Genomic DNA, 27,279 nt, shown 5'->3' with positions numbered 1-27,279 from the left:
GCCCTGGCTGGTTGGCTCAGCGGTAGAGCGTCGGCCTGATGTGCGGGGGACCCAGGTTCGATTCCCGGCCAGGGCACATAGGAGAAGTGCCCATTTGCTTCTCCACCTCCCCCTCTCTTTCCTCTCTGTCTCTCTCTCCCCCTCCCGCAGCCAAGGCTCCATTGGAGCAAAGATGGCCCGGGCGCTGGGGATGGCTCCTTGGCCTCTGCCCCAGGTGCTAGAGTGGCTCTGGTCGCAAAAGAGCGACGCCCCGGAGGGGCAGAGCATCGCCCCCTGGTGGGCAGAGCATCGCCCCTGGTGGGTGTGCCGGGTGGATCCCGGTTGGGCACATGCGGGAGTCTGTCTGACTGTCTCTCCCCATTTCCAGCTTCAGAAAAGAAAAGAAAAAAAAATCACTCTCAGACCTTGCCTGGATAGCTCAGTTGGTTAGAGCATCATCCCGAAGCACAAAGGTTTCTAGTTTGATCCCCAGTCAGGGCACATACAGGAACAGCTCAATGTTCCCATCTCTCTCTCTCCCTTCCTCTCTCACTGATCAATAAAAATAAAAAATAAATAAATAAAAATCACTCTCAGTTCAAAACCCTCAAATGACTTCCTGTTCCACACAGAATAAGGTCCATGGGCCTCAGCCTGACCTACTGTGCCTGCCTACCTCTCTGGTCTCATCACATCTTTTCTCTCCTCCTTGTCCCAGTCATGTAGCTGGCCCCTCAGTGCTTCTAGGGCCTGGGCAATTTTGTACTTGTTGCTCCTTCTGCCTATATGCTCTTCCCCCTGACCTCTAGCTCCCTCATCTTTTGGCTTAAATGACACAGATTTTCCTGGCCCCCGAGCCCAATCTCCTAGCATAGCCCTCAGTGAGGATCTTCTGCATGGCACCTGCATGACATTGCTCCTGTTTTCCTGTCTCCCATGACTAAAGAATAGGCCACACAGGGCCGATGATTTAATCTCTCTTAGCCCCTACTGAATCTCTAGCCTAGGACACCACATGCCTGGCACACAATAGGGACTTTTTGTTGAATGGGTGTTGAGGGAATGCTTTGACCTTCCTTCAAACAGCCAAAGTCCCCACCCCCTTCCTTGAGCTCCCCAGGGCCCAGTCAAGCAAGTCACACTTCAGCATGGTGTCCCCATATCCTACTCTGGCCTCCTGGCCTCTGCTCACACTAGTCCTACCCCCTGAAGTGCTTCTTTCCTCATCAGCTACGTACTTAAACCCCTACTTCCCCAGGCCCTGCAGTGCTTGGAGAAGAGCAGGGCTATGGAGTATGAGATGAACACCACTGAGTGGAAAGGTCAGAGCCCAGGCAGACAGGAGACAGAGGTTACCTAGTTCAGAAGGGCAGGGGCCCAGACTGGGACACACAGAATTGCCATTCAGAGCTATCTCCCCCTAGCCCTCAGGTAGGGCACAGATGGGACACAAAAGAGATATATAACTATGATGATATAATTTGGAGGGAAGGAATACAGATGTCAAGTTCTTTGGGTCCCATTTTGCACGGACTCTAGACAGACCCAGGATACCTGAGACTGGACATAGACTCTCTCTTTTCACACTGGGGAACTGAGGCAGAGAGAAGGCTTGATTTCAGTTTTATCATCACCTCTTGGAGGCCTTGGTGCCTCAGTTTCCCCATCTGCACAATGGAGGCAGTCACTCCCATCTTCTCTCACTTAACTACACCTTCTTCCCTCAAAGATAGGAGGGTCACTAATGGGAAGGCTGTGGAAGATCCCAAGGGTCAGAACCTCCAGCTCTGTGGAAGGTGGTAAGACGAAGGGTGGAGAAGGGTGAAGGAGCAGGGACCTGGGGACCCTCCCAGAGATTGCAAAGGTGGCCCTGTACCCTCAAGGGAGTCAGGAGATATCCCTCCAGCTGAGGGTGACTTGCCTGTGTGTGAGGCATCTCTAGATACGTTGTGTGCCTTTTTAGGGTCCGCACTGCTATGATTATTGTAATGCTGGTGGCCGAGGCCAGGCAGGTCCACGCTGGATTCAGCAGACAGTAGAAAAACTGCAGAGCTGGAAAGGGTTCAGCCATTCTGTTAAATAAAGTCTCACAACAGTGGACAAGCACACAAGCAAAAGAAACTGCCTTTCAGGCAAACAAACAACAAAATGGCCCCTCACAGTGGCGAGCATGTAACCCATACATCCTCAATCCCCCTGAATGCAAGCACCCAAAGCCTTATATAGGCCATACACATGTGGCACTGCCATGTGCTCATGCACTAATCATGCAAAGGGCTTGCAGCAAGCCTAACACAGCTGCCCACATTCCACCCCTTTAGGGTTGCTTGTTTCACAACCTACATGACAGGAAGCAGACTACAGAAACAGCAAAAGTTACACAATAATTACAGAGGTGCCCTACACAATGTCTCCCTGAGCACTTTGCCCAGGATGTGACCTGGAGGCCCCCTCTAACTCCCTACCCCATGGTAGGTAGGAGGGCTGTGTCCATGGAAACTGTAAAGTGCCTTTGGTGCACCTCTGCAGCTGGGTAAGAACCAGTGCAGGAGGGCCTCCACAGGTGCTGTGGGCATCCCTCATCAGAATCTCTCCTACTGTTAATGAGCGATGTGTCCATCCATCAAGGAAGCTGGTGCCCACCTCTGGACGCACTCCAAGAGTCAGTCTATGATAGACAGCCCAGCTGTCTGTGCAAATCATCAAGGTAAAGGTCCATTACAGGCCACTAGCCATACAGCTCTTTATTAACAGACCTCAGTGCCTTTCCATAGTGTGCTGTCTGTTGCCACAAGCCCCATCCAAACTGCTCACCAAGCTCAAGCTCATAGGGCGTGGCGGGGTCAAACTTATTCAAGGCCTGTGTCACCTTAACAGTTCTCTTAGCTGCTGCTGCTATTAAAAAAAAAGCACCTATTAACTTCTAATGCCAACACCTGCTGCACATTAGAAGGCAACCGGTGGATTGCCAATTTCACATGGGACATCTGGCCCCCACTCGTCCCTGTCGAATGGGTCTCTTGCCCTTCCCCCTATTCAAACTGGGACAACAGGTCTTGGGGTCCTGTAGCCTGAACACCAGCCATTTTCCTGGCAGATGCCGGAGGCACCTGCTTCCCCGCCTTTTCAGTGGTTGGAACCTCTGTTTTGACTTAAGCTGCTGCCAAAACTTCAACAAGACTATTAGGCTTGCCATCTAATTTCTCTCTATGTGCCCCAGCCACAATCAAATCTACCCATATCTGTGTTCAGGTAACTTTCACAGGCCCGTTTCCCATGTTGGAGGCAGGGGGCAGCATGGGCAGCAGCCCTCACAGCCTTATGGTCCATCTCTGTTCCAGAGAGCATGATGCCATCCACCCTCTATGTCCCACAGCCACACCAAGCAGGCTGCCAGGGGCTCAGTGGGTTTCTGCCTGAATTGCACCCCCAACTTCTTCAGCTCTGCCTGGATGTAGGGCTGGACCAAAGAGTGCTCCACTATCTGTGGAGGAGGCTGTGGTTGCTTCTGAGGGACTCTTTGCTGCTGGGATTTTACCTTCTTGGTGACTACTGGCCAGGCTCTGAGTCTGCCAATGGCAGTTGCAGCCTGAGCCTCCCCTCAAAAGAGGAGGAATCAGAAATGCCTGCTCCCTGACTCAGAGTCACTCCACTGGCAGGAATGCAGCTCCGTCTTCTGTGCCAGCTTTGGCTCCTGTGTCTGCTTGCTCTCAGCCTGAAGCTGACTCTTGAGCTCTCGAACCCACAGTATTTGTCCAACAGCTGTCACTGCCAACATTCAGCTTCCAGGGCAAACTGCAACTTGCGAACCCATAACTCTTTGTCCAGAGATCGCTCCAGTTCCAGGCGACGTTGGTGTTCAGCCTGCACCTCACACTGCAACTCCTAAACCCAGTTGGCCTCCCTTTGCAGTGCTCACTCCAGTTCACACTGTCGCTGGTTCTTAGCTTTCAGTCTGACTTGCAATTCTCAGATCTGCAGCTCTCTCTTCAGTGACCATTCCAGCTCCTGCCGTTGTTGCCACTCAGTCCACAGCTCGTCCTGGAGCTTTCGACCTCAGGCTGCCTCTCGCACAGAGCTTTTGGTTTCCTCTCACAGAGGTGTAAAAACACTACAGCCCCCAAAAGGCCAGCCATGGGGAACCATATGCTGGAGAACAGCGACCACTCCCTTCAAGGGTGTCAGTGGCTCCATACCCATCTGCTCTGAATCCTGCTCACTACACCAGATGTAATGCCAGTGGCTGAGACCAGGCAGATTCACATTGGATTTGGGCAGATGGTAGAAAAACTACAGAGCCGGAAAGTGTTAGGCCTTTTGTTTAATAAAGTTTCACAACTGTGGACAAGCACACAGGTAGGGGAAACCGCCTCTCAGGCAAACAAACAGCAAAATGGCCCCTCACAGTGGCGGGCGGGCAATCCGTGCATCTGCATCCCCCTGAGCACTTATATGGGCCATAGCCTTATATGGGCCATACACGTGTGGCAATACCACATGCTCACATACTAATCAGGCAAAGGGCTTGCAGCCAGTAAACCAGTGAGAAAACCTAACACAGTTGCCCCACAATGATCTCTACCAATTTTCTTGTCCTGAGCCTCAGTTTCCCCACTAGTCCATAAGGAAAAGAATAGTCATATCAAACTTTCCAGTCTGTGGCCTCGTAGAGTCACCATGTAAGACCAGTGAATCCTGTGAGCAGCAAAGCCTGGAAGAAAGCAGAGACAGCCTGCTAACGGAGCAAAAGGACATAGAGCACTCAGGCTCCCAGTCTCAGCCACCCTAACCAAGCCAGGGCCCTTGCCCTGCCCTGGGGTGGGGTGGTGGGGGGTGATGATGCCCACATGCGATTGGAGAGGCTTGGTTAGGGACTCCATCCACTCTGGAAACTGCTTTTCTGTCCCCACTGACTCGCCTGTCCTAGGCTGGCTGTCAGCTGCCAGCAGTCACCCCACATGCACGTACACACAGCTGCTGCTCCCGCCTCCCTCCCGAGGAGAGGCAGCTGCAGCGGCCTCCATGCTAGAACAAAATTGAACGAGCATTTTCACAATGTTGCCTCCCACTGACAGCTCCTAATTGCATGTTGAAGCCATGTGATGGAGCCCACATTACACTAATTATGTTATTACTCTAATTAAGTAAATACTGTATGTGCTAATTGACTGAAATCTCTTCAGGGGGATGGGCAGGAGGAGAGAAGGCCAGTATCCCCCGGGGTGTCATATGGATGGGCTGGGGGTAACAGATACAGGAGGGAGGATGAAGAAGGATAAAGGGGGTCCTGGCTGAACAGCTCCATTGGTTGGTGCATCATCCAGAAGTGCAGAGGTTACCAGTTCGATCCTCAGTCAGGGCACGTACAGGAACAGATCTATGTTCCTGTCTCTCTCGCTCCTTTCCTCTCTCTTGAAATCAATAGATAAATTTAAAAAAAAAATTTTTTTAAAGGATAAGGGGGCCCTGGCCGGTTGGCTCAGTGGTAGAGCATCGGCCTGGCGTGCAGAAGTCCTGGGTTCGATTCCCGGCCAGGGCACACAGGAGAAGCGCCCATCTGCTTCTCCACCCCTCCCCCCTCCTTCCTCTCTGTCTCTCTCTTCCCCTCCCGCAGCTGAGGCTCCATTGGAGCAAAGATGGCCCAGGCGCTGGGGATGGCTCTGTGGCCTCTGCCTCAGGCGCTAGAGTGGCTCTGGTCGCAACAGAGCGCCCCCCCCTCTGGAGGGGCAGAGCGTCGCCCCCTGGTGGGCGTGCCGGGTGGATCCCAGTCGGGCGCATGCGGGAGTCTGTCTGTCTCTCCCGGTTTCCGGCTTCAGAAAAATACGGGGGGGGGGGGAGGATGAGGGGATATTTCTCCCTTAGTTTAGCAGGTCCTGTGGTCAATCAGGTGAGGATATTTGGCTACCATCCTGGACAAAGGAGGTAGAAGGTGCTGAAGGTCAGTGATCCAAGTTGGAGACCTTCCTTTGCCCTGACAGACTTGTGGTCTTGAACAAGCCTTTTTCCTCTCTCAAGTGGGTCCCCTTGCTCACCCCCCACCTCAGCCAGCCCAGAGCCTATGGACTCTCAGACATGTTGGGCACAGTGGCATCAGAGGGACTCAATGTTCTGGCAGGATTAATTGAGCTACTGTCATTCATCTATGGCACATCAGTTACATGCCCTGGCTGGGGCAGCAGGAAGGAGAAAGGCTGATGGCCTGAGAAAAGCCCTAGGCCATGAGAGCTACACTACAGGGAAAGAGGACATCAGGGCTTTAGAGCTCAGATCATCTCTCCAGGTTTGATTTTTTTTAACTGATGAGAGAGAGAGAGAGAGAGAGAGAGAGAGGGAGAGAGAAACATCAATTTGTTGTTCCACTTATTTATATTAATACATTCATTGGTTAGTTCTTGTATGTGCCCTGACTGGATTGTAACCACAACCTTGGTGTACTGGGACAACGCTCTAACTAACTGAACTACCTGACTAAGGCCCCAAGTGTGATTTTAAATGCCAAACTTCCTAACCATAACCTTCAGGTGGGGGTTAGGAGGGATAAGAAAGCAGCCATATGAAAGACGGCCTCCACATGGGACTCCAACCTATTTTGGGGGACTGGAGAACACAGAGGAATGCCAGCCTGTGTCAGGAACCATTACATAAGCCCCAGTAGGACCAGAGCCTCCATCCTGCCCTCTCTGAGCTGATCAGCATGGACCAGCTGTCAAGCAGGGCCCCCACCCTGCCCTGTCCCTCATGGGGTTGTGGGGAGGGTCCCAAAGGCAAGAGGCCAAGTCTTTGGCACCGTTGCTAGGGCCTCTAGGAGCTGTGTCTTCTCAAGCCCACTAGGGCCAGGTAGTGCCCAGTCTCCTGAGTGTGCACAGGGCCACAGCGTGGGCATCCCTGCTCTCCCAGCTCCACCCCACCCATCTGCTGTCATCTCCACAGACATATGCTGCAGCTCCACACCCGGCAAACAACACATGCTCACTTTGGTGGGCAACGGCTCTCTGCCTCCCAGCCTGGAAGGAAGAAAAAAAAAAAGAGGGCTGTAGGATTTAGCCCTAAACTGACCAACTTCCACGGTGGCCTTGGCCAAGCCCCTCCAGTTCCCATGCCTCAGGCTCCCCAGAAACGACATCTACTCATCCGTTGCCTGTCCCAGGCTTTCATTCATCCCATACAACATGGTCTTGGCTTCCAATGAATGGATCTAGGAGACAGAAACAGATAAGCAACTGTCTTTTCAGCTGTAATATCTGCAACTTCCTCTCAAATGGCTCAGGAAAAAATTATGTGTGACTGTACACACACAGCAAATGTGTGCATATGTGTGCGTGTGTGTGTGTGTGTTTGTGTGTGTGAGCGCGTAGAGAAAGTGAGGCAGTGAGGCAAAATATTAACAACAACTGAATATGGCTAATGGGTATATATGGGTGTCATACTATTCTTATTCTGATAACTTTCCTGTAAGTTTTGAATTATTTCTAAATAAAAAGTAGAAGAAGGAAGATGAAAAGAAGTAAGGAAGGATGGCAAGATAGAAGGATGGATGGAAGGAAGGAAGGAAGGAAGGGGGGAAACAAGGAAGGAAGGGAGGAAGGAAGGAAGGAAAGGAGGAAAGAAGGAAAGGATGAACTAACACAGCTTTCTTTTCTAGAACATCCTTTCTTTTCATGGGTTTCCAGGCTATAAGAGAAGGCAGCTGGCCCATTGGCAGCTGGGTTGATGCGGCCCTGCTTGGTGGGGTCCAGAGGGCTTCCCTGAGGAATTGGTAGGGAGTTGGGTTAGGCAGAGTCTAAGGGGAATGGAGCAGGGCGAAATGGGGGTTGACTTTCTCCCTCTCCCAGTCACAGTTCCAGGCTCTACCCACAGCTCCCTCCCCTTCTCTGCTCTCTAGAGAATGTGGATGATTTGGAACTTCTTTGAGGAGTCTCCAGTGGGACAATAAGGGAACTTGCCTTGGTCAGAAGTTTAGGAAGGCCTCCTATGCATGAGAGATGACCGGACCAGCCCAGGAAACTGCCCTGGAGTGGAAAGGGATGAGACAGCTATCGGCAAGGCCACCGCATGTCCCCTGCCCCCAGCAGCAGTAACAGACTCCCACCCAGTTGCTCAAGCTGACTGCCCTGGTGCCCTCGCCTGTCACAGCAGCACCTAGCAGCAGGAAGGCAGCAGCAGGGAAGTGGTTCATTATTCCATCCTTCATTAGGCAGCCCAAGAATTGTGGGGTGTGGAGCGGGGCTCTCTACAGGCTTGTTAAGGGGTGACAGCTCTGGGCCCACCCCCTGCAGCCTCCCTTCCACCACATCCCCTCCCTATGCTCTGCTTCCCCACTCCCTTCACTCTCATCCTCCCCTTGCCCATTGCAGCCACCAGCCTTTTCTCCTCCCTTGGGGCCCACATGCTCTTCCCTAAAAGGGAGACTTCCCCTCCCCAGTTCTTAGTCCAGCTTCAGACACCATCAACCATTTCCTCCCCCAAGGAGACAGTGACTCCAGCATTCTGACGTGTAGTCACTGACAGTGTGTTCCCAGCTCTCACAGAATGAAGGGGCTTTCTGCCCATCTCTCAGCTCAGCCCCTCTCCCCTGGACCTTAGGCTGCCACTTCAGAGCCTGGCTTGCCCCAGAGTAGACCCGCCTTCCATTCAGGAGACTGTCTAGGATGCTCCAGACTGCGGCACCCAGAGGTCAGCAGGGGCCGATTCTTTCATTCAGACACCTTTGTTCTTCTCCCGCCTTTGTCCCTGGCCCTTGTCCTTTCAGCCAGCCCGCCAGCCCAGTGCCTCCCTGCTGGCCTGGCTGCTCACCTCCCACTGCCACTCCCCTTCATGGTTTTTTGCCCACTCAAGTGCTTTGCCTGGCATGGGACAGTGGTGGGGTGGCCCTGCCCACCCAGCCTAGCCCAGCCTCCCAGCCCCGCTGCTAGAGCCCCTGCAGCCCTGCCTCTTACCCCTCCCTCTGCTGCCCACGCCCCCTCACTTGCCCCTTGTCCACCCCTCTAACAATCTCTGCTCTCTAGGTCTGGCCCCTCCCCTCCTCCCTCCCCTCCCCATTTCCTCATCCCTCTGTTGCTGGCCCTTCGCTCCCAGGGAGTCAGGCTTTATCCCTCGCACACGTTTCCAGCCCCTCCCTCTTCTCTCTCATCTTCTCCTGTCTCTCTCCACCAGTCTCCACTCCTTCGCCTGCTCACTCACCCTCTCTCTCTCCCGCTGCCCCCCTCCTTCTCCCCCACCTCTTTGTTTCAGCCGAGAACCGGCTTCTCGGCTCCTCGGGACAGTTCCCACACCGCAGTGCCTCTGGTGAGGAGACAGCGCCACTGAGGTGAGCCTTGGGATCCGGACCGCCAGACAGGGCAGCCGGAGCTCTGGGGGGCAGGCAGGTGGGGAGAGTGGGCTGTCCAGCTGAGCTGCTTCTCTGCCCAGGGCACAGGGAGCCGCAGTCAGAGTACCAGCTGCAGATGCCCCAGTGGTCAGTAGGGGCGGAGGGCAGGGGGGCAGCCAGTTGGCCTGGGGTGGGGAACTGGAGGGTGGGCAAAGCTACCAGAGAGCTAACAGGCGGCTCTGCTGCCTGGCTTCTGTGGGTGGTCCTGGGCTGAGGGAGACCCTCAGGGGGACTTGACAAGGTGGGCGGAGGCTGGGCTGCCTGAAACAGCCTCTCCTGAAGGGTTGTGTTTGCCCTGTCCTGGAGTCCGGGGCTCCGAACCCTGGCGCTGGCTGGGCTGTGGTGCTGTCAGTGGGGCTGTGACCCTTACAAGTGCTTATCCTTACTTGGGGTTTTGGTTGCTGGATAGGGATGTGCTGGGCTGCTCCCACTGCCCAGATTGGGGTATAGGCAGAGGAGAGATCTGTCCTCGACACAGGCTGGCTGCTAATGACCACCAAACTCACAGAGCCATACGGGGGAAGGGCACTTCTCCCTCCCCTAGGAGTCTCTGACCAGCTTCCCCAGACAGGGTCCCTAGGACAGCTTTATCCAGATTGAAAAATAGTAGGGTTTCAGGCCAGAGGCCAGAAGTTCTCTGGGTCAGCTTCCTGGGGTGAACTGAGCTAGAGAAGTAGGAATGGTTATAGGTTGCGGACAAGTAGAGGAAGAACCCTGGCTCTAAAGTGAGGCTACAAGTTTGACTATTGGAGCTGACCCAGAGCTTGGAGAGGATCAGACACTCAAGCTGGGACAGGTGGGTGGGAGTGGGTGGCAGGGGCAGCAGCCATGACCAGGAGCCCGGCTCCCTTCTCAGCTGAAGCTGGGTATGCAGCAGTGGGGCCGATGAGGACAGTGTATTGCTTACTTTTCCTCAGAGGTGAACAGGATGGCCCTACCTGCTGCCAGAGGAGAGCTGGAGGTATGGGGAGCCCAGGGAAAAACTCCCCAATGGGGTGCATCTTGGGGGCTAGCTCCTGGCTATCTGTCCATGGTAGAGCTAGGTCCTATAGCTCCCCGAACCCGCAGGGAGCCAGCAGTGGACAGATCATAGTGGGTAGTGATAAGCAGTAGTTTCCCCTGGACTGGGTGAACGGGGCACCTGTTTCCGGGGCCTAACTCTCCCTCACCCTCTTCCCTGGACAGAGCGTCCTCATCTGAGCAGGAAGCAACACCTCCTAGATAGAGGTGGAATCAGAGCTGTGGGCATTGAGGCTCAAGGGCCAAAGTGGTCCATCCCTAGCCTATCCCATCCAGCCTCTTAGAGGCCCAAGGGCAGCCTGAGCAGGGAAAGTGGGAGAGCAAAGCCTCAGAGCTCCCCCCAGTGGTTACCCAGGGAGGGGCTGACCCTCAGACAGCCCGGTCTGAGAGAGAAAGGCCATCTCTCCTGGCCTGAGCACAGCGCACTACAGCTCTTTGACCCTGTCTCTCACGTGGCAGCCTGCCTAAGCCATTAGCTCCCCCACCTCTCAAGGTGTGTCAGTGTCCCCACATCCCTACACCCCAGTCTTCCCCTAGCACACCCCAAATCTTCTCACCCCCCCCCCCCCATTCGAGATTCCTGGCCTGGGATAAAGCCAGGACTTCATAACTGGGTCTGAGCCTCATCATGTCCCTCACATGGTTCAGACACAGAGAATCAGGCTGCCCTGCTCCTTTTCTGAGACATAAGGAGACTCTCCTTCATGCTGGATCAACTCACTCTAGTTCCAGCTGACCACTGCCCCTTCCATTGGCTCCATGACGTCCCAGGGCACTGTGCACCCCAGCAGCCGTTAAAGACTCAAATACCACACCCTGCTAGCACCAGCCCAGTACCGGAGGGCAGTAGTCACTTGCTTGGCCTTAGTGAATAGCACCAGGCCTCACTGGCTCTAAGCCCGGCGCTGCCTGGACAAAGGAGGCTTCCCTGACCTGAGGGCTCCCTGAGCTTCTCCTGGGAAGAGCTTCTCCTTCAGCACCTATCTCCCTTCTTTTCATTCCTCCCTGAGGCCTCCCCCACTAGCACAGGCTTCTTAACCTGATCCATCTGCTGCTGACACATTCCCAGAGAGGTGAGCAGGACAAGGATGTTGCCCCCATTAGACAGAGGAGAAAACTAAGGCCAGGATAAGAATCTAGTGAGTGTCTAGATGACACCTAGGTACCTATGCTCACCAAAGTGTCCACCAGTCGTCCAGCCTCTCTGCCTCCTAAATTCTCAAGACCCTAATGGCATTCCAAGGAAAAGAGGGGCTAGATTACTCCAGAGGGTCTGAGCCAGGACTTCCAGCCTTGCTTCCAAAGAGCATTGAAAGGATTTTCTAAGCTGGTTGAAGGCTGCTGGGATAATGCTGCAGAGGGGAAGGCAAGGGGAGGTAGGAAGGGGATTCCCGAGCCTGAGGATATACCCCTTTCCCACCTGTAATACCTCCTCCACTCTGCCTGCCCTGTTCCCCTCATCCCTTCAGTGAGGAAGACCTCAGCATCAAAGTCCTAGAACAGTTTCCTGGCGTCATGCCTTGCCAAATACCCTCACGAGGCTTGTCACCACTGTCAATGTGAAGTCTGATACCCCTGGCCAGACACATAAGGCCCTTCGCCAACTGTCCTCTATCAACCTTTACCCTTCTTGGCCCAACTTGCTTCACCTTATCCTCAACACTCTTAACTACACCAAACCATGTGTCCCTGTCCTGGGGTGGAGCAGAGCACAGCTCAGTGACTGGTTATGGGTTCAACTGGACACACACATGCCCACACATGTCCCCATGCACATACACAGACATGCATACAGATAAAGACACACACCTCTGTTTAAGAGCCCACCACCCAACTGCACATGGCTCCCTACCAAATCACACACATAACAGAGCTGCGAAACCAGAGCCAGAGGGTCTGACAAATCTGATTTATGAATCCCTGGAGATACCAAGTGTGGTTGTGTCACCGGCCCCAAGCCCTTGAGGTGCAGCAGGGAGGCAGGGGCAGGTGCCCTGCTCTGGCTTCGCCCTTGCTGGAACCTAGGATCTCTGAGCCCCAGAGGGTTAGCGGAGGATGGTCACATGGGTCCCAACCAGGTTCTAATTTTGGTTCTTTTGTAGCAGCCTTGCTGTGTAGCCCTAGACAAGCCACCTTCCCTCTCTATTTCTCCAGCTATAAAACAAAGAAATTTGGATTAACTGACACCTACGGGCTCTCCAGGCTCACTGCCAAGCTGCTGTTAGCTCATGACAATTTCAGAGGATGGAAGAACCTGTGAGAGCAGGACCGGTCAAGGGTGCCAGGCACCCTACACAAGTTCCAGCCAGGCGAGGAAGTCGGGAGTGGAGATGAGGTTGCTGCAAGGGCAGCAGGAATCTGAGCCAGAAGTGACAGAGGCCAGGAGCCACAAGATAGGAGCAGTTATTATGACCTATACTTGACATTTATGGAGCCAGTAATAAGTCCCATTGGACACTCACCATGCAGGGTTTACCTCATATTTTCTAGACTGAGGCCAAATTATTGTCTCTTATTTCAGGAGTACCAAACAAGCAAATCTAATGGGTCAGGTTCAATCCAGCCCCTGACCTCCCAGCCCCCACAGCCAGACACAGGGGAGGGGCCAAGGTGGCATAGGGGGAGCCTCTGGCAAGACTCCCCCCTACCTCAACCCCTCAGCAGGTGTGTACACAGCCATGTGCACAAGCAGCAGCATCTCTTGTGCAGAGTATATATGGGTACATCCCCCCTCTTGGTATGCCAACACCAACATGCACATACACACTGCTGGGGACATGGCAGACAGATCCTTGCCTCAGCCCAGCCCTTGTAACCTGCTTGTGTCTGGAACTTGACACCCAGGGCTAACACTTATGCTCCTGAGAGCAAAGATTGAAGCACAGACGGAACGTATCTAGAGGTTGCCAGAGGAGCACCAGAACACAGGCACTGACATGTGGGGACAATATCTAAGGCTGCCCTGGCTGTTTGGCTCAGTGGTAGTGTCAGCCCGGTGTGTGGATGTCCTGGGTTTGATTCCCAGTCAGGGCACACAGAAGCACCCATCTGCTTCTCCATCCTTTCCCTCTTCCTTCTCTCTATCTCTTATCCTCCTACAGCCATGGCTCTACCAGAGCAAGTTGGCCCAGGTGCTGAGGATGGCACCATGGCCTTGCCTCAGGTGTTAAAACGGCTCTGGTTGCAATGGAGCAATGGCCTCAGATGGGCAGAACATCGCCCCCTAGTGGGCTTGCCAGGTGGATCCTAGTCTGGCACATGTAGGAGTCTGCCTGCTTCTCACTTAAAACTATATATCCCTTAAGAATATGACACCTTCTCCCCACTCCCACTCCTGGTCAGCAGAAACTCCATGCAGGACAGGAAAGGAATAGGTGCGTCTGCATCACATAGGGGTACAAACTCCCCTCTTCGCTAAGCCTCCTTGGCCCCAGCATCTAGCTCATATCCCTTTCAATCCCCAGCCTGCTCGATGTGTTGTCCCCAGGCCATGAACCAGCTGCATGTGGGCTGTCCAGAGCCCAAGTGGGGAAGGCATGCCAGCTCTGGCCCAGAACCCCTCACATCTTTAGAAAGAGGATGGCTGGGGTGGCAGAGGGGCCAGCAGAAACAGCCCCAGGCCTCGTTGTTCTCTATGGCTTTTTATTCCTATGTGATTCTACTGCTCACTCATATAGGGATTGGAGCCGTGGTGCACGGCGGGGGCGGCCAGCGGAGGGCTTGGATACTGAACAAGGGGGCCCAAGGAGAGCTCTGAGCACAGGCTGCTGGCCTCCTCTGTTGCTTTCCTCCCCCCTGGCCCTTTCTCCACCAGCTGTAACAGAGGGAAGGGCAGAGGGCTGCTAGACCCCATCACTGCTCTGACCCACCACCCCAGCAGTGGAGATCCCCATGGCAAGGCTGGAACGAGGAACAAGGCTGTGTCCCCGAAGGAGTGGCTGAAGGAACTGGGAAAAGGACTGGCACAAGGAAATAAGGTCCAGTGTCCTATGTAGCTGGGGTGGCCCCTAGATAGAGGGCAGCTCAGCCAAAAATGGTGCAGTCTGTGGCTAAGAGCTGTCCAAAGCAGGAGGGATGACCCTGGTGGGAGGCAGTAGGCAAGCACCCAGTAGGGCATATGGCAAAGGCTGGAGGTCAGGGCAAGGATGCCACTGGGGAGAGTCACTGTTGAATGGGTGGTCATTCCCTCCCAGACCTCACAGACTGCAGTCCTCAGCCTGCCCTCTCCGGGGTGTCTGCTCACCTGGGGTGTCATTCCCATCAGGTCCCAGTGCTGTGGCTGCAGCCCAGCCCATTCCCTCCCCAGCACCTCCCTGAAAGTACGTGCTCTGAGGGCAGGTGCAATGAGACCCTGTAGAGTGGTCCTTTTTATTTGCAGTCCTTCTTGCTTCACCCCACAGGAAAACAGGCTCAGGTGCTCAGCAGTGGGGTTGCCTAGGGAGAATACTGTGGACAGAAAACTGGCCAAGACTTGTCTTGGTTCTCAGGGGTAACTGCTGCCATGGCAGGAAGGGGTGGAAGAGAGCTGCCATCTTGTCACTCTGGTTGGAGGAATGGATGTGAAGCAGAGGCCCTAAGTGGGAGGCCAACCAGGCAACCAGGGCCAGGGAGGGGAGGGGCCTTTAGGCCTGGTGAGACCCTGGGGGGACAAACCCTGGTCTGCCCCAGGACACTGCCTTGTAAGCCTCCTCTGGACTCCCAAAACATGACCTATGTCATCACCGTGGCCGCAGGAACAGGAAGTGGACATCCATGACATTGGTGCCCGTCAGCCCTGTGTACAGCAGGTGGGCCCCACCCTGGAAGCGGTGGAAGAAGGTATGTGAGTCATTGTGGGCTAAAAAGGTGGCTATATCCAGGCCTTCAGCAGCGGCCTGATTGGCAAGATCAGACATTACCCAGGCCCCAGCTGCCTCTGTGGGCCCATCCTTCCCATCGGTGCCACCACTCAAAAACAGCACGTCAACAGGCCCGAGTGGCCGTTGTCCCAGCTCTGCTCCAACACGCAGTGCCAGTTCCTGGTTCCGGCCACCCCTGCCTGAGCCTTGCAACTGCACTGTGGGCTCACCACCAGCCAGCAGGCAGACGGGGCCCCTAGCCCCTGCCACAACCTCCAGAGCCTCCTTCAGCTGCAGGTCTGGGAGCTGGAGCTTGGCCGCCAGCTCATGGAGTTGTTCATCCTCCTCCACAGAGGCTCCAGTGCCAGGAGGAGTGAGGTGGGCTCCAGCCACTTGGGCCAACAGTCCATAGAACTGGGCTACACTCTTCACATCGCCCTGCATGGCTGCGCTCAGCACCACAGCCCGATATCCCAGAACCTCAGCCTGCCGCTGGGCCTCAGCCAGGGCAAGTGCATTGGAGCCAATGATTACATTGAGGACGTGACCACAGGTATGTGGCCCACGAGGGTCAGAGTCGGCCCGAGCCAGCACAGTTTTCACAGACTGTGGCAGGGCAGCACGGAGGCCATAGCGATTAAGGATGTGCAGGCAATCTTGCACGTTGTGGATGCTGGCCACAGTGGGGCCGCTGGCGATCACCTCCACAGGGTCTCCCACCACGTCTGACAGGATCAGGCTGACCACCTGGAAAGGGGTTGAAGATGCAAGGCTCAGTCCTGCCTGGTCCTCACCACTGAGCTATGAGGACAAACTACACCTCGCCTCCCCGGTATATCCATACACCCTGCAGCACCGATGCATCTCCTCACCCATTTCTAACCCCTCTCAAGTGGGTCTGCAGAACACCTGGCCATGGGGACTCCCCCTCACCCTCTCTGAGGGTCCCCTCGGATGATTCCCATACCAGGCCCCTGACAATCCATATGCTGTATTAGGATTTCATCTGCCTGGCATATGTGGGCCTGACTCCAACCCAGGGCTGCCTGGGTAAGAAGTGATTCACATACCTGGGCAGGGTAGGCAGCCTGAGCCAGCCCCCCACCTTTGAGCTGGGACAGGGCCTTCCGGATGGTGTTCAGCTCCTGGATGGTGGCTCCACGGGCCGCCAGCAGCTTGGTGAGTGTCTGCTTCTCCTCCAGTGTGACGGGTGGGATGGGGGCGGGGAGCAGGGCCGAGCCCCCACCTGTAGAGATACTGAGAACTTTAGACAGAGGTGACAGCCAAGAAACTTCCCCACCTACAGATGCTGGTGGGCAGTGTACATACTAGGAAAGGGTGTGGGCTGGAAAAGTGGCATTAGGGTACCCCTACATGGACATGCAGCGAATGTGTGTAGTCACCACACCCCAGGCACCTGAGATTGTGCCCTGCCTTCAGGTATCCCAGATCCCGAAGGCACTGGAGGGACTTATTCCTTAAGAACTTAGAATAGGAAGCAGGTGTGTGTGTGCTGGGGTGGGGGGGAGGGGGGCGGCAGCAGAGAACAAAAGAGAGGGCTCCGGGGGGCTGGAGACCTGGGTTCTAGTTCCAGGTGATACTGGTACAGACAGCAGCAACAGCAGCGACATCTTTCTGGCAAGACTCTAAATTAGGTGTTCCCTGTGTGCCTTCTCATGGTCCACTAACACGTTAGTCAAGGGGAGGACCCCACAACTCGGGATGAGAGACAACTGGCCCAGGGCCGAGTAGGAGTCAGCCGCCCAGGCTCCTTACTGCCTCACTTGCTCTGTGACCCTGGGGGCTCAGACCAGTGGTTTCCAGAAGACCTGATACTCCCCCACCCAAATGTCCTGGGCCAACCTGGCGCCCACACCTGAGATGAGCACGAGCAGCAGGTCGTCAGCTGCCAGGCTTTCAGCGAGCTGCCGGATGGCTAACGCAGCCCGCAGCGCATCACGGTCCGGCAGGTTGTCCTCTGCACCCTCAAATACCTGGACACGGCTGTGTGGTTTCAGTAGCATCTCTCTGAGGAGAGAAAGAACAGAGTGAGAGACAGGGTGGCTCCTCTCCTCCCACCTGATTTCCCAACTTTACAGGTGTGAGGGGCATGAATGGAATGCCTGCTGACACCCATCCTGGAACCAGGCCTGACCCAGGGGAAAAGGGAAGCTAGTGGGGAAGGGAGGCCCCGATCCAGCCTGAGTCTGGGCCCAGGTTCCCTTCCAGATGGACAGTTGGGGACAGCCCCCCAAAGCTCCTTACTGCTTGCCAGTGCGCTCTACAGCAGCACGGATCCCCTTGGGAATGCTGATCACTCCCTGCACCAGATGCTGGCCCAGAAGCTCTTCAGCTGCAGCTGCCATGCCCAGCACAGCCTTGCCGAAGCCCACCAGGTAGAGGTTCTGCTGCAGCCGAAAGCTCCGATCTCGCACTTTCAACTGCCCGCTGCTGGGGTCCAAGGACAGTGCCCGGTGCATCATGGGGCCCGGCATCACAGCAACAACAGTGCTCTCAAACAGCTTCCGAGCCTGCTCTTCTAAGGCCATGCCACTGGCCAGCCGTACCCCTGGTCCCCCCCAGAGGAGCGGGCGTAGTGGGGATCGGGCCAAGCGGAGCAGGACCTGTAGGGCTGCAGCCATGCCCCACTGCCTTCAGCTCCACCAGGCACCCATAGCCGCCTAGGGGAAGAAAGCACCAGTGAGGCAGTTGCAAGGCCAAAGACAAGAGCCCCTGGAGGCTCAGGGCCAGTGGACCCCACAGCTGCTGCTGCAAGAATGGACCACCTGCCAGTCCCAAGAGACTTCCTGAGGCCCACAGCTGCTGGATTTCACTCCAGTCCTTGGAGCCCAGGCCTGCCCCCCAGCCATGTCCTCTGTTCTGCAGGCTACACACCAGCCCTCTGGATGCTCTGCCTGGAGTCCAAAGGGCCTGTTAGCTGAGCCCTCCTCCTAGGTCACTCACTTTGTCTGAGTTAATCATTCACTGAGTGAGCAATTCTTATCAGTGGGCTCCCGCCACGCCCCTTCTCCACCCTTGCACTCTGAGCCCTTACCCAGGAGCAACACCCCTTTTTGGCACTATTTCTTGGCCTCTTCACCACTTCTGTTGCCAGGAGGTTGCTGGCTGTCCCAACAACTGATCCAAGCCTGTTGACCTCTAGCCTGCTCTCATTTCATTAGCTTATGGGTCTGTGTGGGGAGGCTGTGGGCCAGCCAGGGCCCTGACAGGCCTAGAACACATCATCAAGGTACAGAGCCTGAGGAATCCCAGCACTCAGGGCCAGTCCAACAAGAGGTTCAATTTCAAATGAGAAATGGCAGTGCCCTGGCCAGATAGCTCAGTTGGTTGGAGTGTCCTCCTGATACACAAAGATTGCGGTTTGATCCCCAGTCAGGGCACATACTGGAACAGATCAATGCTTCTGTCTCTCTCTCTCTAATATCAATCAATACATTTTTTTAACTTAAAAAAAATAAAGAAGTGGCAGCAAAGTCTGGCTCATGGTGGAACCTCAGAGAAGTCCCTAGATACCACACAAGGCCATGAACCAGGGGACCCAATTTGCAGAACAGAAAAAGACGCCCTTCCACCTAAATGGCTGGCCAGACCCACCCCTGCCAATAGCATGCCTTTTGGCTCCCACGTAACAGGACAAGTTTTAGGTCACACCACATATAGGGGTGACAGCCAAGTGGCTAGAGGACACAAAGGCCAGGCTCCCACAGCTGAGCCCAAATAACCACTTTCCCCACTGGGCAGGGTAAAAGCTAAAGAAGCCTTGAGATGAAGGTCATTAGGCCGTAGAGGAGTTTAGGGACAAAAAAAAAAAAAACCCAAAGAGCTTATCTCTAAAAAGGTATCTACTTTAATAAATGTCTTTCATAAATGTTGCCAGTTGATTGCAGCAGCAAGTGTAAACAGAGCAGGGAAAGAGGCTGGACATCAGGCTCCAGCTCTACTCCAGGTTTTCTGAGTGGCTGGGAGAGCCTTTTTCTCTCACTGGGCCTCATCTGCAAAATGAGGAACAGGATAAGATTAAGTCTAATGCTTTCCCCTTGAAATCCCTGTGCTCTCTGAAGCTGTCCACTGTTAACACAGAAAACCTGGACCCCAAACACCAACTTACCACACACTTAAAAAACCTGGCAACTTCTAGGCCCTCAGCCACTTAGCCTGCTGATTTTCAGCTTTATCCTAAGAGACCAACCCTGTTTAATCCCAGTTGTGAAAGGGAACACACACAGCACCAGCATGGGGACTCTGAAAATGGGCCCAGTTTTTGCTAGAGGGCTCCTGGGGCTGGTCCCCATTAGAATTGAAGCTAAAAGTATCTTAGCATCTAGCAAGAGCTGATTTTGACAGCACGGGTGAACTTTGTACTTATTTCCCTGATGCACACAGACCTAGAGGATCCCAGCCTTGCTACTGGATACCAGAGCCCAGGGCAGGAGGGTGCTCAAGGTTAAGGTTGCCAGAAAAAAATACAGGACGTTCAGTTAAATCTGAATTTCACATAAACAAGGAATTTTTTTCTTAAACAACAAACACTTAACAATGTCATATTAGTTTCAGGTGTACAGCACAGAGATTAGGAATTGTTTTAATATAGATGTCCCAAATACTCTATGGGACTGAAATATTATTTGTTTATCTGAGATTCAAATTTAACCGGACGTCCTGTATTTTTATTTGCTAAACCCAGTAACTCTAATCAGGACACCTCTCTTAATCTCTCAGGCACTACTACAGCGCGAAACCTGCAGATTCCTGGAAGATCCACCGTGACTCCTCCCGGCCGCCAGATGGAGCTAGAGGCACTTCCAGCCCTTTGCCTGCTCGCGCCGGACCCGGAAGCGACTCATCATTGGCCGGGGTTCAGGCCTTAGCGAGGCAAATGGCTGTTGCGTGATGTTCTGTAGTGACTGGAAAAATAAGAGCCTGTTGTGGCCCGGCCCAAGGACTGATTCCGCCGGCCCTCGCGGCGTAGACTTACCGCCGCACAGCTCCGGGCGGTGGCTTCCAGCTCTAGAGACCGGAAGTACTGAGAGGCCGTTGGGAGAGCGGAATCCGGAATTGTGGGGTGGGTGGAGCCAGGAGCGAGTTGCGTTGGGAGCCACGCCGCGTATCCGGAGCTAGGACTCCGTCCAAACCGCCGAGGTATTTGGTTGGAGTCATTTTGCACCTCGGTTTCTTCATCTTTTCAATGGGGGTAGTACTTCCCGCCTCATTGATTGCTGTGACCCTGCCCCTCCTTTATCTTCTACGATGCAGTCGGTCAGCAGTTCCATCCCAACATGCTGTTAGGTGCCAGGCACTGTGCTCAGCAAAGGGGCTGAGAATCACTCCTCCCCACAGCCCACCCCTCTGGAGCCGGATTCAGGCCTCCGCTCCTCCCCACCGCTGTAGGCCCCTGTAACTCGTTTGTGTTCCCTCCCTCTTACCCCAGGACAAGCAAGTAACGGCCCTGACTCAGCAAGAGAGTTGAGTTCCTTGGTCCTGGAACACCCGAGCTGCGTGTACACAGGCGTGACCCTGGACCTCCCTCACCGGCCCTGCCCGCACCCTGTGCACAGGCTGAGCGGGGCTTGATGCCGGACACGTCCCAAAGGCACAGAAGACACTGTTTTTACTCATGTTTTCTTGGAGAGATGGGTGTGGGAGTTATATAAAAATTCATGGAACAAACTTCCTAAAAACCTTTTGAAAATGTATTTCTAAAAAAAAAAGAAAGAAAAAGTAGAGAAAATGTATTTCTCACACCTGTTCCCTTTAGTAGCTGCCACACCTCTCTGCAGGTCTCCAAACCATACTCTCTCTGTCTCTTTTTTAATTTAGTGAGAGGAGGGCAGGCGGAGACAGATTCCTGCATGCACCCCAACGGGGATTCACCGGGGAAGCCACTGAGGGGCGATGCTCTGCCCATCTGGGGCCATTGCTTCGTTGCTCCAACCGAGCCTTTCTTACCGTCTGAGGTGGAGGTCATGCAGCTATCCTCAGCACTGAGGTCCAACTCGCTCCAATTGAGCCATGGCTCCAAGAGGGGTGGTGTGGAGGAGGCGGGGAGAAGCAGATGAGCGCTTCTCCTGTGTGCCCTGATGGGGAATCGCACCAGGACATCTTCACTGCTGGTAGGACACTCTACCACTGAGCAAACCCCAGGCCCCATGTTCTCCTTTTGTAAGGAACTGCCCCTCCTCCCTGATAGATATGTGTATTCCAAACTGCCCTCTTGATGTTCCGCTTATCTGTCAGACCTCACCCTTACTGGACTATTGCCCCTGAGACAGAGGAATGCCAAAAAGCTGACAAGCCGCCCCAAGGAGGGGCTCCGGACACACCAGGACTTTTGATTCAACCCCCACATGCTCGAAGTCCCCCAGGGAGGAGCATCCCGGACATACCAGGACTTTTGCCTCAGTATCCCCTCAGGCTCTCCCAAACACTATATAACTCGCCCCTAGTCTGTAACCGGTGCTCTTCTCCTGGAGGAGTACCCCGGCAGGTCTTTCTCCTCTAATAAAGCCTGCATGCACATCTGGTGATGGAGTGCCATCTCATTCTTACACTCCCCTTCTAGCTGTCTCCTTGGATTTTTTCTTTAAAATTTTTTTTTACTTTACTGATTTTATTGAGAGAGGAAGGGAGAGAGAGAGAGAGACAGGAATAGCTGTCTGTTCTGTATGTGCCCTGACCAGGGATTGAACCAACAACCTCTGTGCTTTAAGGGGCGCTCCTACCAAGCGATATATTTGGCCAGGACTCACTGGATTTTTCTTTTCCTTTATACTAGAGGACATTTTATTCTCTGTCAACTGCTCCTAAATGGTTCTCCACCCCATCATACAAACAGTCACCTTCAGAAGGAGCTGCCTTCTTTATTATCTTTAAAAAAATTTTTTTTTAAAGATTTTATTGGCACCTGATCAGGCAGTGGCGCAGTGGATAGAGCGTCGGACTGGGATGTGGAGGACCCAGGTTCAAGACCCCGAGGTCGCCAGCTTGAGCGTGGGCTCATCTGGTTTGAGCAAAGCTCAGCAGCTTGGACCCAAGGTCACTGGCTTGAGCAAGGGGTTACTCCAGGGGTCCCCAAACTTTTTACACAGGGGGCCAGTTCACTGTCCCTCAGACTGTTGGAGGGCCGGACTATAAAAAAAAACTATGAAAAATCCCTATGCACACTGCACATATCTTATTTTAAACTATTTATTTTATTTTTTTTTCATGTATGCCTAGAAGTAGACACTCAGTCATGTGGTAATTCTATGTTTAACTTATTGGAGGAGAGGTTTTTTTGTTTGTTTGTTTGTTTTGTATTTTTCTGAAGCTGGAAACAGGGAGAGACAGTCAGACAGACTCCCGCATGCGCCCGACCGGGATCCACCCGGCACGCCCACCAGGGGTGAAGCTCTGCCCACCAGGGGGCGATGCTCTGCCCTTCCGGGGCGTCACTCTACTGCGACCAGAGCCACTCTAGCGCCTGGGGCAGAGGCCAAGGAGCCATCCCCAGCGCCCGGGCCATCGTTGCTCCAATGGAGCCTTGGCTGCAGGACGGGAAGAGAGAGACAGAGAGGAAGGAGGGAGGGTGGAGAAGCAAATGGGCGCTTCTCCTGTGTGCCCTGGCCGGGAATCGAACCGGGGTCCCCCGCATGCCAGGCTGACGCTCTACCGCTGAGCCAACCGGCCAGGGCCAGAATAAATCTTTATAAAACAACGTACTATAGTTAAATCTATCTATTTATACTTTGGTTGCTCTGCTACCGCCCACCATGAAAGCTGGAACACCCACTAGTGGGCGGTAGGGACCAGGTTGACTACCACTGGTCTAGAGGTATATGTTATTCTCATGACTTTAGGGCAGGGGTCCCCAAACTTTTTACACAGGGGGCCAGTTCACTGTCCCTCAGACCGTTGGAGGGCCGGACTATAAAAAAAACTATGAACAAATCCCTATGCACACTGCACATATCTTATTTTAAAGTAAAAAAAACAAAACGGGAACAAATACAATATTTAAAATAAAGAACAAGTAAATCAACAAACTGACCAGTATTTCAATGGGAACTATGGGCCTGCTTTTGGCTAACGAGATGGTCAATAAGCTCCTCTCACTGCCCACCAATGAAAGAGGTGCCCCTTCTGGAAGTGTGGTGGGGGCTGGATAAATGACCTCAGGGGGCTGCATGCATGCAGCCCACGAGCCATAGTTTGGGGACCCCTGCTTTAGGGCGAGTCCTAGGAATTCTTTTTTTTTTTTTTTTCACAGAGGCAGAGTCAGAGAGAGGGATAGACAGGGACAGACAGGAACGGAGAGATGAGAAGCATCAATCACTAGTTTTTCATTGCACATTGCAACACCTTAGTTGTTCATTGACTGCTTTCTCATATGTGCCTTGACTGTGGGCCTTCAGCAGACTGAATAACCCCTTGCTCGAGCCAGCGACCTTGGGTTCAAGCTGGTGAGCTTTTGCTCAAACCAATGAGCCCGCGCTCAAGCTGGTGACCTCAAGGTCTCGAACCTGAGTCCTCTGCATCCCAGTCCGATGCTCTATTCACTGCGCCACTGCCTGGTCAGGCTAGGAATTCTTGATTAAGGTACATAAACATTGTTTTCTAAGGTTTTTAGATAAATTCTATCTTCTTTGCTCTGTGTGGCAAGTGGCCCCAGGCACCCTTTCAGAGAATTTTAGAAATTAGCTAAATTATGACTAGATGACCCAGTTGTCCTTGTAAGCCAGGAAGCTCCTGCATTCTTCTCTTTCCATTCTCTACAGAAAAGAGGGGATAAGAAGCCTGACTCTTCCTCTTTAAAATGGCGTTGCTAATACCAAGTTTTACAGTTCCTTACCACCTTACCACAGTATAGCATAGTGGTTAGACAATCATATACTTTACAAAGTGATCGCCCCCCCCAAATATTTTCAGTATCCATGTGGCACCATACATAGTTATTACAATATTATTGACTATATTTCCTATGCTGTAATTTACACCCTTGGATCTGTCTTCTTTAGATGTAGAAAGATTGTAAATACTTAAAATTTTAGTATTTCCGTGCTTGCAGTAAGCTGTCTTGATTCATCTGTGGGTGAAACAGGGGCCACATGCTTTTTGACAAGCTCAGGAAAGACTTACATGACAGGCTTACAAACTCAGGGACCTAAAGTAACCATATAGGATGGTGTGAAATTAGTAAAACTTTCTTTTGTGTGTGTGTGTGGGGGCGGGGGGACACAGAGACAGGAAAGGAGAGAGATAAGTATCAATTCTTTGTTTTAGCTCCTTATTAGTTCATTGATTGCTTTCTCATATGAGAAAAGCCTTTCTCATATGTGCCTTGAGGAAGGCGGGAGGTTTCAGCAGAGATGGACAAAAAAAAAAAAAAAAAAAAAAAGAATTATGACAACAGTGACATGCTCAGCTATAAATTGCTGCAGACCCCAGGTGGAAAGGATTTCACACACACACAAAAGAGATAGTGATGAATAGAAGTAGGCTTCATGAAGTGGTGGGATTTAGGTCTGAGAAAACAATTCAGTTTATCAGAATATTAACACACACCTGGCTAGGGGGTATGAATATGTCTACAGTCTTCTTTTTTTTTTTTTTTTTTTGTATTTTTCTGAAGCTAGAAACGGGGAGAGACAGTCAGACAGACTCCCGCATGCACCCGACCGGGATCCGCCCCGCATGCCCACCAGGGGGCAACGCTCTGCCCACCAGGGGGCGATGCTCTGCCGCGCGACCAGAGCCACTCCAGCGCCTGAGGCAGAGGCCAAGGAGCCATCCCCAGCGCCCGGGCCATCTTTGCTCCAATGGAGCCTCAGCTGCAGGAGAGGAAGAGAGAGACAGAGAGGAAGGAGAGGGGGAGGGGTGGAGAAGCAAATGGGTGCTTTTCCTATGTGCCCTGGCCGGGAATTGAACCCGGGACTTCTGAATGCCAGGCCGACACTCTACCACTGAGCCAACTGGCCAGGGCCTGTCTACAATCTTTTTAAGAGCACTTTGGCACCTGACGAGGTCGTTGTGCATCAGGTGGGACGTGGAGGACCCAGGTTTGAAACCCCAAGGTCGCCAGCTTGAGTGCAGGCTCATCTGGTTTGAGCACAGCTCACCAGCTTGAACCCAAGGTCACTGACTTGAACAAGGGGTTACTCAGTCTGCTGTATCCTTCCAGTGAAGGCACATATGAGAAAGCAATCAATGAACAACTAAGGTGCTGCAAAGAAAAACTGATGCTTCTCATCTCTCTCCCTTCCTGTCTGTTTGTCCCTGTCTATTCCTCTCTCTATCTCTGTCACACACACACACACACACACACACACACACAAAAGAAAAAAAAGAAAAGAAAAGAAAAAAAAAACCACTTTGGCCTGACCTGTGGTGGCGCAGTGGATAAAGCGTCGACTTGGAAATGCTGAGGTCGCCGGTTCAAAACCCTGGGCTTGCCTGGTTGTAAAGCCAGCAGGCAGGGCTACCATCAGAGCAGCCCGGCCCATGCAGGTTCACATTGGATTCGGACAGTCCGTAAAGAAACAAAGTGTTGGAATCCATGGGAGTCCGAAAGACCAGAGTAACAGGCTTTATTGAAAGAAAGAAAGGAACCCTGCCGGGTACTCCTCCTGGGGGAGAAGAGCACCGGTTACAGACTAGGGGCGAGTTATATAGTGTTTGGGAGAGCCTGAGGGGATACTGAGGCAAAAGTCCTGGTATGTCCGGAATGCTCTTTCTTGGGGGGCTTCGAGCATGTGGGTGTTGAATCAAAAGTCCTGGTGTGTCCGGAGCCCCTCCTTGGGGCGGGTTGTCAACTTTTTGGAATTCCTTTGTCTCAGGGGCGGTAGTCCAGTAAGGGTAAGGTCTGACAGATAAGCGGAACAGCAAGAGGGCAGTTTGGAATTCACGTATCTATCACAAAGGAGCCAAAAGCAGATGGGCCATCATCTTTAATTCTAGCTTGCACCCGGCGGGCAAGTAAAAATACACACTCTAGCTCCAAAACCCAGTCACATTCAGTGCTCACAAAGCCACTGACTTATCTGAGTTTCCTAGAATCAAAGATCTCTAGCTCACCAGCCTTATTCTCCTCAGTTCCCCATCTCCTTCCTTACCCCAGATACAAACTCTACACAAACTGGCATCTCACTCAGCACTCCACCATCTTGGCTGCTTCTCCTGGCCTCCTCCACGTGGCCTTTCTCTGCTCTCCTCTGCTCTCTCTTCTAATGATAATCTCAGGAACCAAGAGCCAAGTCCCGTTCTGCCCCCATTTTATAGTGTAGAAATCCAAACCCTTAATGCAATATACATAATAGGGAAGTCTCTAATACAAAGTCACTTCTCTGAGGCATGATAGGATTGTACCACCTCACACCAAAAAGAGTGGGACAGGCTTAATCCCAAAACCAAGCCTCAGGCTACAACAATTCTCAACATACATTAATATCACCTGGGCAATGGCCTCTTCATGTTATCTTTAACAAAGTGAGCATAATACATTTTATCTGCCCAACACTGGTCAAGGCACATATGGGAGTTGATGCTTCCAGCTCCTCCCCCTTTCTCTTTCTCTGTCTCTCCTCTCCCTCTCTCCCTCTGTCTCTCCCTCTCCTCTCTAAAAAAAAAAAATGAATAAAAAAATTTTTTTTAAAAAAAACCACTTTGGCAATAAATATGAACATCAAAAATGTGACATGCAATTTCAGTCCAAGGAAATAATTGGGTATGTGGACAAAGATGGTGTAGGGGAGGGAATAACTTTTTCCTTTACAATCTTAGGTTCAGTAGGTTTGGTGGCTGTGTTGTAAGGTACCAAAAGCTGAAAATTGATATTAATACTCTGGGAGGAAAGGTCAAGTGTAAATAAAGCCAGTAGCCACGGCCAGGGCCACCATCACAGCCGCCCGGCTCATGCAGGTTCACATTGGATTCAGACAGTCCGCAAAGAAAGAACGGAGCCACAAACTGGTGGGCCATAGTCTTTAACCCTAGTTTGCACCCGGCCGGCAAGTAAAAAATACACACTGGGTTCCAAAACCCAATCACATTCAGTGCTCACAAAGCTACTGATTTATCCGA

General features: G+C 52.9%; 1 protein-coding gene and 1 non-coding gene across 6 annotated transcripts; one reads left to right on the top strand and one right to left on the bottom strand.

Annotated features, from left to right (window-relative positions):
• TRNAI-GAU (transfer RNA isoleucine (anticodon GAU)) lies at nt 1–76 on the top strand. Its single transcript has one exon. It is a non-coding gene; the product is annotated as a tRNA-Ile (tRNA).
• Nucleotides 77–14,720: 14,644 nt separating this feature from the next.
• Nucleotides 14,721–20,340, bottom strand: GLYCTK (glycerate kinase). 5 transcript variants are annotated; one of them, XM_066245832.1, is made up of 6 exons: nt 19,965–20,164; nt 19,072–19,217; nt 17,470–17,885; nt 17,081–17,232; nt 16,275–16,450; nt 14,721–15,951 (listed from the first exon to the last, which is right to left on the bottom strand). In XM_066245832.1, exons 3-6 carry the CDS (start codon nt 17,844–17,846, stop codon nt 15,085–15,087), a joined length of 1,572 nt encoding a protein of 523 aa, XP_066101929.1. In that variant the 5' UTR covers nt 17,847–17,885; nt 19,072–19,217; nt 19,965–20,164; the 3' UTR covers nt 14,721–15,084. The 5 variants fall into 5 exon arrangements, with proteins under 5 accessions (XP_066101929.1, XP_066101928.1, XP_066101930.1 ...); XM_066245831.1 differs by lacking the exons at nt 19,072–19,217; nt 19,965–20,164 and adding an exon at nt 20,201–20,340; XM_066245833.1 differs by lacking the exons at nt 19,072–19,217; nt 19,965–20,164 and adding an exon at nt 18,100–18,172.
• Nucleotides 20,341–27,279: the final 6,939 nt, after the last annotated feature.

Source organism: Saccopteryx bilineata, chromosome 10 (genome assembly GCF_036850765.1).
Source record: "Saccopteryx bilineata isolate mSacBil1 chromosome 10, mSacBil1_pri_phased_curated, whole genome shotgun sequence".
Taxonomy (NCBI): Eukaryota; Metazoa; Chordata; class Mammalia; order Chiroptera; family Emballonuridae; genus Saccopteryx; species Saccopteryx bilineata.
Note: the sequence above shows the minus strand (reverse complement) of the source record. Positions and strands in the feature narration are given on the sequence as shown.